Below are 9783 nucleotides of genomic sequence, written 5' to 3'. Positions count from 1 at the left end.
TTACACGGAATCAGGGTAACCTGTTAACTTTGATCATCACTTTTTCAAAGATTATTGACCTTTCTTTAATTATGTGACACTCCCTAATTACTTTTTTATTAAATGAGAATAGTATTAAATAGTATGGATAGAGTTGAATAATAGTATATTATTGAATAATGAGGTGGATTTTTTTTATTTATTTATAAAAAAATTAGAGTGGGACGTTTTGGAAAAACGAATTCTTTTTTCTTTTTGTCCAAAAATGTATTGGTTTATTTTTGCACCCTATTTTACACAATAGTTAGGTTGGAATTAATAGCATTCAAGATTTGGCCTTACTACCTACTCTACTTGTATCTATTAGTTGGCTTCCAAAATACCACACTCTGTCGCCCTTATGCGGCACAAAGAAGGGATAATATAAAATAAGATTTATCAGTTAAAGAAACGATTTACTTTCTTTTTTTCTTTTTTCTTTTTAATTCTTTAAATTTATTTCTCATAGAAAATGGAAATAAAACTCTATTTTTTTTCTCTTCGGATTTGTAACCCAAAAATTTAGCAATAAAGCAAAAAAAAAAACGCGTTTTTTGATTCTCTTTTTGTTTTATTTTCTAGGGGAAGAGTAAAAGGGGGAAGCTTTTTGTTTTTGACTCCGGGGGTTTCTTTTTCTCTTCAATCTTCCGCTTGCTGCGCCGCTGCGGCTCCGCTGGTTTGCGTAGCGGAGGCGGAGAGGTTTCCGTTTTCCTTCGCTTCGCCGGAAACCGATTCCTTCAAGAACCTCGAATCGCATCTCCCAAAGCCAGCGTACCGCCTTTGACTCGCTCCTTTCCCAGAAAAAAAAACCTTTCCTTTATCCGTTTCCCTTTCTTGCCATCTTGCCTTCCCGATCCGTGCTCGCAATCTGATTCCACGAGTTCCCTTTGTGATTCCGAGGGATTTTCCGACTGCTTCCTTGGCTTTGGAGTTTCGGTTTAGTTAAAAGGAAAATAAAAATCGGAGCTTGGGCTGTCGGGGTGCGATTTCTGGCATGGGCGACCTGCAGGCCTGGCCGCCACTCGCCAACGTAGGTTCTTTGGAAGAGGTTTGCCACCCGCTGCAGCCGCATCAGCTTCCGGTTAACCCTGACCCATCGGTGATCAGCGCGGTAAACTGGCAGGTTGCCGAGAAGGCGACCCAAGATGTTCTCCGGTGCATTCAACCGACCGTGGTGTCCGAGCATAGGCGGAAAAGCGTTGTCGAGTATGTGCAGAAGCTTTTGAAGAGATGTATTGGAACTGAGGCGAGATTTCTAATCTTCTCCTTATTTTCATTTTTTTTATTTTTTAAAAAGAATCCTGATTTAGTTCTTCCCCCTACTGCTTATTTCAAGACTATCTATTTAATTTGTTTTTCAGATTTGATTGCATTACAATTTTTTATTGAAGAATTGACTGGATATTGTTCTTGCTTCTGATTTTCTTATGTTCTTTATATTTCTTGTAGATCAGTTATTCCTACCTTCAGAAAACTGACAACACTCGTATTCATCTTTCAGCTGTGTTTTGTCTCGACTACATCGTCTTATCTTATCCCTCCATTGAGCGTTATGCATAGCTATATTTATAGTAAATATTGGAATCAACTAAATCAATTCAAAATTTTCAATGCTGAAATTAAGAGGAAAAAAATTAATGAAAATAATCGTAGAAGTTTTGCTTGAAAATGCATCAATCTTAAAGTAAAATTTATGCATGTGAAGTTTCAGGTGCCCCTGTAATGCCTTTATGAAATAATGAGTTTAGCAGTTGCTTTAGTAATTCTGCATAATTATTTTTTCAGGTTCGGTGAACCATCTCAAGGTAGAGTGCACATGATATTTGGATAAACTTGGACATCTTTTTTGGTTGTCTGATTTGTTTCTCATGTGTTTGCTCAGTGTTTTTCAGATAATGCACAAAATAAAATATGTGAAGGAATTAATTTTCTATCTAAAATGTTCTTTATGATAACATCTGATAAACTATCTGCTACGAAGCATTAAACTGCAGTAGAAAAACTCAAATATAGGGCTAAACAGTTGTTTATCTCCTGGGAAAGCCTTTTGTTGATCTAGTAGGATATCATTGAGCCTCCACTACAAAGTTTAGGTACATATTTGACATATGATAATTGCAAATGAATGTCATTATCCAAATTCACCATGCATTAGTGTTGTTGGTCCTTTTGGTAATCGAAATCATCAATAGGATATTGTTGAATCAAGTATGTGATATGATTTTAGTAGTCTTTTTCAATTGACAATAGAAGTAGTATCTTGTGTTCTTCATTGAGTTGCATTTTTATGTGAGGGTCCTAATTTTTATAGCAATAATTTCCCTTACGAATCTATCTCTTGTTGTTTTCCCTTTTATTCTGAAATGTTTCGTATACTAACCAACACCTTATTATTATTATTTTTAATTTATTATATAATCATCATAGAATCTATTGGTTAAATATTATCTTATGGTCCATTATTTGCTCTACTTTTCTCTTGAATTTGGAATACAAACATTCTGCAGGTGTTTCCATTTGGATCAGTTCCATTGAAGACTTATCTTCCTGATGGAGATATTGATCTTACTGCAATAGGCTATCCAAATTCTGAAGATGCTCTGGCAAATGATGTCTGGTCTGTTCTTGATGGAGAAGAACGGTTCAAGGATGCTGAATTTTCAGTAAAGGATGTACAGTGTATTAATGCAGAGGTTCTTCATGCTTTTCAAATTTGGTTATTTGATTTTTGTCATTGAAATAATCATTGTACATTTTATACAAGCTTTTGATGACCAGATACTTAAATCGCCTTACCCTTTAACTTCTTTTGTCAAGCAACCTCTTTTCAATCATCTACTAACAAATTGAAGTGAGCAAGCTCTTGTTAGTGCTAGTGAAGAACAATTTGAAAGGCATATGTGGTTAGGGATGGATCCAGGAATTAGAGTTGTATCTCAATCTCATTACTCTGTCTGTATATGGTAATTCGATAGGAAGTGGTTATACATTTTGATGTAGGTATATAATTATAGTTAGAGAGAAATAATCTATTATAATATTAATTTAAATAGAGCAATCTCACTCCAATATATAGTATATAGGACTCTTGCATAATATCTAATGACCAAATATCTAATCTTACTGAATATCAACACCCACATATTATTATTAACTCATGACACTCCGCAAATTGGATTATAGACATTAGCCCATGCCTAGGTTGTTGAGTGTTGACAATTGAAATATCCACACATAGAAAAATAAAATTGATAACAATACACTTGGATGAAAATAACAGGGATGCAAGAATGAGGCATTAGCTAAGAAACTTTGATAATGCATCTGACTCTACTGAAATGCTGTCAATCTCCAGACGTGCATTTAACTCTGTTGATCTAGTTTTCCAGAAGAGTTCATTTGCTTTGCTTTGTTAACTACCTCTTGAAATGAAGCTACTGTAGAAATCTGAAATTTGTGAAGATGAAGTTACAGTGAAGCGTGCGTGATAGGGAATCAAATTGCAGATCAAAGAAGCATGTATGTCTCTCGCTCTCACACACACACCCACATCCATAAAAGAAGCTCTATAGTCCCCGCGGGCTGGCATAGTTGGTACATGCAAGGGTGTTATTGCCAATAGGCCTGAGGTCGATTTCTAGTAGGTGCGGAATGCCTGTTGGTTGCCTCAACCCCTCCTTGCATGCACTGTTGTTGCTGGACGAAGCCCCATGTGATTTGCCTCCCTTCTAGACAGTGGGGGGCTACCATGAAGGGCTGTTGAGGTGACGGTTTCACCTTTTGCTGTTAATAAAAGAAACTCTAAGTTATCCCTTCTCTGGTGGATCCATCTATTCATATGTTCATAGCAAATACTGTGTTAAAAATATATCATAGCTTAGGACCTATTATGTAGTCTGTCCTGACAGATCATGCATCTCTAATAATATTATATTTCTCTTAAGTAGTTAGGTTCGATTAAATTTCTGCAATATATTGTTGTGGGTATCTGCAACTGAGAAAGATTACATGAAATATCACAATGGCACCTTCACTTGTAAAATTAAGTATTAGGATTAGTTATTTGCAGTTTCCTCCTTTTTTGATTAGGCCCAAAATCCAAATAATTTTGTTCTCTGATATTTTATTCAATTTACCCATTTGTGGTTATAAATTTAATGATTGTTCATTACCTACTTTTTATTACCCAATCTGTAAGGTTGTTTAGGTCTAACTAGTGAATAATGCCTCCTTGGCCATAATAACTGGTCACTGAAGCAAACATATTTTCATGGATATATTGATGCATTCTTTGGCTAGATTACTATCAAATGTCACCTGACCAAAATTTCAGTGACAAATACTTTCATAGCTTGTGTGCACTAAACTGCAATTCTTATGCAACTACCAAAATGAGATTAGAGGCATATTTAAAGGTACTTGTGGTGCTTTATTTGCTGGGTAAAGTGACACAATATTATCCGTGGAAACTTTCTTGAGGAAATATTGTAAACATACTATGTACTACATATTCCAGTGCAACAATTCTATTGCACTAGTGAACTGTGCTTTTCCTTCTATCTTTCTGTATCATTCTTAATGGTAATGAACTGTGAAACTGAGATGCTTACTTTCTACTTCTAACATCTCTTTTTTCTGCGTTGTATGTGTTTCTTTGATTTAAATATTTTCCAAGTGGAAAACGATGTGAAAGCATAATTACGCATTATTCCTAAACTTTTGTTTAGTTTATATACCAACATAGACATATACACAGTTTTACAAATGATACTTCTTTGTGCAAAATGTTGTTGTCACCTTAAGCCTTCTTGTTTATATGAATCTGAATTTGTGTTTAATTAATTTGATCTGGGGTATCATTGCTACCAAGAATCTTTTTCCCATTGACTATAAGTTTATCATGATTTGGTAATTGATGGTTGGTTTTCCCATGACAGGTTAAACTTGTTAAATGCGTTGTTGATAGCATTGTTGTGGATATATCCTTCAATCAGATTGGTGGGCTTTGTACTCTTTGCTTTCTAGAGAAGGTGCACATTAAAAGGGCTAAAAGCCTTGGCAGTGCAACATTTAAGTCAAAATTTGATTATTTCAAAGAAAGTTGATTTATATGCTTAGTGTACATTATTCTATATGGTTTATTATTGTTCTCTTCGAAATTCAGATTTGTTGCTTGTTATAGGTTGATCGAAAAATTGGCAAGGACCATCTCTTCAAACGCAGTATAATATTGATAAAAGCTTGGTGCTACTATGAGAGTCGTGTTCTTGGTGCTCATCATGGTTTGATTTCTACATATGCATTGGAGACACTCGTGTTGTATGTTTTCCATCTCTTCCATAAATCTTTGGATGGTCCTTTAGCGGTGAGTGTGCCACGAATACTTAAGCATGTTTTAAGGATCTGTTCTATTTTGCTAATTTTTTGCAGTTAGGTTTCAAGTAAATGGCTGTATTTAGGTTCTGTATAGGTTTCTGGACCTCTACAGCAAGTTTGAATGGGATAAGCACTGTGTCAGTTTACAAGGCCTGGTTTCTGTTTCATCATTGCCAGAACTAGTAGTTGGTAAGCAGATATATTGTTATTTGATAACAGACGTATATGGTTCTTGATCATCAGTTATTTTTTCACAGTTGATATGGCAAACTCGAATGCAAGTGATTTACTGTTTAGCAATGCATTTATTAAGGAGTGTGTGGAGAAGTTTTCAGCTCCTTCAAGATTTTCAGAAACATCGTCCAAGGTGTTCTCAAAAAAGCACCTGAATATTGTGGATCCCCTAAAACAGAATAATAATCTTGGACGCAGTGTTAGCAAAGGTTAGCATTATAGTTTCTCAATTTCCTCGGATTTAGTTTGCTTCTTTGACGTGCTAATATGCTATTCTCTTCCAAATCTCAGGTAACTTTTATCGTATACGAAGTGCATTTACATATGGTGCTCGAAAACTTGGTCGGATACTTCAATTGCCTATGGAAAATATTGCTTCCGAAATTGGCACATTTTTTACAAGCACTCTGGAGAGGCATGGAACTGGAGAAAGACCAGATGTTCTATCTGCATCTATTAACTCATCAGATGAACTAGAGAGGCATGGAACTGGAGAAAGACCAGATGTTCTATCTGCATCTCCTTATTCATCAGATGATCTGCACACGAGCACTACAACGAAAAGTGGTCTCAATGGAGATGTTCCAGTTAAGGATTTGGATTCAGATTGCAGAGAGCCTGCTAGTTTAGAAGCTTTGGATTTGACTGTTGTTGATAGTTCTGCTTCTTCATCTCATGATCAGATTGGTGACTCACCATCAGAAGATGCTTCTCATGCACAGCACTTATTCTTCTACACAGAAAATGGTTCTAAGGATGTGATACTTGATACTTTGAATTCGAGAGACGCCACAAGTAAAGATACATCTTTGAGCAAGTCTAAAGTCCCTAGGGAAGAAATCTACTATGAAACTGAGTTACTTGGTACTAATAAATTGTGGCTTAGAACCAACTCAATGCCTGGATCCACTGGAAGCATTCATGGGCCTTCAAGGATAAGTTGGAATTCCAAACTATCAGAACATTCAGTTAATGCAGATTTCTCAAGTGAGGACAATGGAAATACTAGAAATCCCAAGTGCGGCAAATTATCAGATCTCATTGGTGAATTCGATTTACATGATAGGAATCTCCGATATGCTTTGGAGTCACAGGGGCAAGAATACTTCATGAATCAATACATTGTCCATGTTCGTGGATTATCTCCCTCTCAATATCAAAAGCAGCACTCATGGAATGGCATTCATCATAGGAGTATTTACCCTCATATGGCACCAAATCATCTGATTCCTGCATCGCCATTTTCTCCAACTGCCTACCCTATGAATCAATCAATGATAACTGGTGTTTATTGTGCTAAAGATGTCCAGAAAAGGGGAACTGGAACATACTTTCCTGATCCGGTATGTACAACATATTATTTATAGGACTCATGATAAAATCCTTGTATAGTGAGACTAAAATACCTAATTGCTTCTTTGATACTCCTAACACTCCCCACAAGTTGGAGCATTGATATCATTTAGATCCAGCTTGTTACACTAACTACCAGAGCTCTTATAAGTAACACAGGCTAGAGAACATAGACTAAAATATAGCTAAAAAATGAAAATACAATTAAGCAAAGCTTTGGAAGTGGCGTATATAGCGTCACATAAGAAAACTAAAGAAAGGGGGGAAAAAGTACTCGAGGGTTCTAGATGAAAGTTTGATAACATAGCTCGAACCTCTACAAAATATTGGAAACTGAGACCAAGACGTTTCTTCGAAAGAGAGTGCAATAAAATATTTTGAAATCTTTGAATCAATTTGATACCTAATATCTAATAAATCTACTCTTAGCATTATGAATTCTTTTGAAGTCCTTTTGAATGTCTTCACTAGAATGTATTGAATTATGATCTCTGTTCAGGTTTTGCATGATCCTGGTGTGGTTTCAGAGTCAAAGTTTAACTAAAAATATAAAGATTTCTTTTTCCTGCATTCCCTTTTTTTGTAGGTATTATTACTGGCTATGATGTTCTTCATTTGTTGAATTTTGTAGAATTCTCGCTCATACAAAGAACGACAATCACCTGGGAGAAGAAAGAATCCAGTATCTCCAAATCATTTGTCAAGATCCCGCAATAATGGCCGTTTGGATGGGCAACAAGATAGGAACTTGCTAGAAGAAGGAAATGATGAACCATTGTCACAACCCCATTCACCTGTTTACTGTGTAAATGATCATGGAAAACCAGCTTTATTGGATGCCCCTCAATCTCAACATTCACGCCCTGGCTTTAGGGGCATTTCAAATGCCAATGACTCTGTACATCAGCTAAATGGAAAACTTGAATTTGGGTCCCTTGGTCCTGTTCCATTAAGAGTCTCCTTAGAGCAAAGCAGCAGGCATGAATCAACTAGTCCTAGTCAGCACAATGCTCCAACAATTGCTGTGAATCAGCGACCCTCGCTGAGCATAAAATGTGAAAGGTACACCCAAATGTTCTGTGGTTCTTTCAGTGGAAGATAACTTAATACATATCTTCATTCATAGCATACATCAAAACTATGCATAAATAACACAAGTGAAGCATAGCATGGAGTGAGACATTTTTTAATTGTTTTTTTTTTTTTGCATATTCCATTGACTCAAGTATCAATCATCAAAAAAAAAAAAAACATGACAACCATTTGTTGGAGAGCCATTAACCGAGTGTTAATTAGGATTTCTGCCAGATATCTATGAAATAATTGGGTGATGAACGAGTGATTACTTGTAGTTTTGATTTGTATTTTGAGGACATGATCAATATGCTTGGCCATGGATTGAAGGCTCAATTTAGTCCAAGGTTTAATAAGTACCGAGCATTGGTCCAGCCAACAAGATAGAAGGGGTAGAAAGAATCCAGGTTTATGCTAATCCATAAGTTATTCCGGGTTTATTATTTGTGATTCCATCCAGACTTATTATACAGTCTTCCTTTATTCTCATGGGCCTTTCTTTCCTGTTTATCTTACATTATACAAGTTGTTCAAAATGACTGAAACTTGAATTGTTGGTTCAAGAAAGAAGTGGATCAAACTGGTTGACGAAATTAGTTTAGTGAGCTAACAAATGGGTGCTTATGTAGATTCGTTACAAATAGAATATGATAGATTTATTAAACCTTGAAAGTAGAACGTACTTCAGCAACAACCATAATGATCAAAATCAGTTTCCATACCTAGCCTAGTGAACTAGTGACATTTTTTTTTGTCCTCTTTATTTTTCATCATTTAACAAATGGATGCATAAGTCATAGGATACAATAGATTCGTTACATCCCCATAGAATACGATAGATTTGTTAAATCTTATAGTAGAAGGCACTTTTAGCATGAATCCTATATGGAAAGACCAGGCTGGAAAGCCATGAAATATTTTATCCGCTGCATATCTTACAGTGCATACAGAAACATTCAAACAACATTTTGCTCATATCTCATTTTTCATTTCAATTGGTAGCGGTGCACCCCTCATCCATTTGATGAAATTCTATATCTGAAACACGCAGGACTATTCAACCCTATCAGCTAAAAGACGAAGACGACTTCCCCCCGCTGAGCGGCTAACATCTGAGGCGATTAGAAGTGCAGAAAAGAGAGGTACTTGTAATAGCTCGCAGGGGAGTTGCATAGGGGTTGTTATCTGATTGTTGTTGTATGGGAGCTGTTTTCTTGTACATTCTACTATAGAGGGTGTAAACAAAGTTGCCCGACCAGTTTTCAGATACCGGTGCTGTAAAAGATCGGTTTGGTTTGGTTTGGTTTGGTTTTAGTAGAAGAGGATGCTGTAAGTAGGAGAATGGAGCCCCTAATAGATTTGCTATTTCCAAGCGAGTTCTTATACATTGCATACTTTCATTGTTCTATCAGTTGCTGCTTATTAATCCTTAAAATGAACCCTGTAATTCATTCTATCTCTAAACACTTTAGGAAGTCAAATACATTTCAATTTCCACAGCATACTCTTCAAAATATCAATATATAGAAGAAATATACTATACTTAGTATATTAATCAAGTTCGATACTGTCAAAAACTATATATATAATTTTTACAAAATATATGAATAAAAATAAGATACCGCATGAGATGTACCGGTGAGGACGGCACATACCCACCCAGCCTCGGACGTTGACTTATTATTTATACGACACAAGTTGAGCCGCATAATATCCGTTTTTAATGCA

General features: G+C 35.9%; 1 protein-coding gene across 2 annotated transcripts; it reads left to right on the top strand.

Annotated features, from left to right (window-relative positions):
* Positions 1-620: 620 nt before the first annotated feature.
* On the top strand, positions 621-9427 carry LOC122020003. Of its 2 annotated transcripts, none has more exons than XM_042577691.1 (9): positions 621-1264; positions 2526-2711; positions 4956-5048; positions 5201-5383; positions 5478-5583; positions 5652-5837; positions 5920-6971; positions 7613-8043; positions 9107-9427. In XM_042577691.1, exons 1-9 carry the CDS (start codon positions 1013-1015, stop codon positions 9162-9164), a joined length of 2547 nt encoding a protein of 848 aa, XP_042433625.1. In that variant the 5' UTR covers positions 621-1012; the 3' UTR covers positions 9165-9427. The 2 variants fall into 2 exon arrangements, with proteins under 2 accessions (XP_042433625.1, XP_042433624.1); XM_042577690.1 differs by having other exon boundaries at positions 4956-5114.
* Positions 9428-9783: the final 356 nt, after the last annotated feature.

The sequence above is a fragment of the Zingiber officinale genome, chromosome 9A (genome assembly GCF_018446385.1).
Source record: "Zingiber officinale cultivar Zhangliang chromosome 9A, Zo_v1.1, whole genome shotgun sequence".
In the NCBI taxonomy this organism is placed as follows: domain Eukaryota; kingdom Viridiplantae; phylum Streptophyta; class Magnoliopsida; order Zingiberales; family Zingiberaceae; genus Zingiber; species Zingiber officinale.
This window is presented reverse-complemented; position numbering and strand designations above follow the sequence as displayed.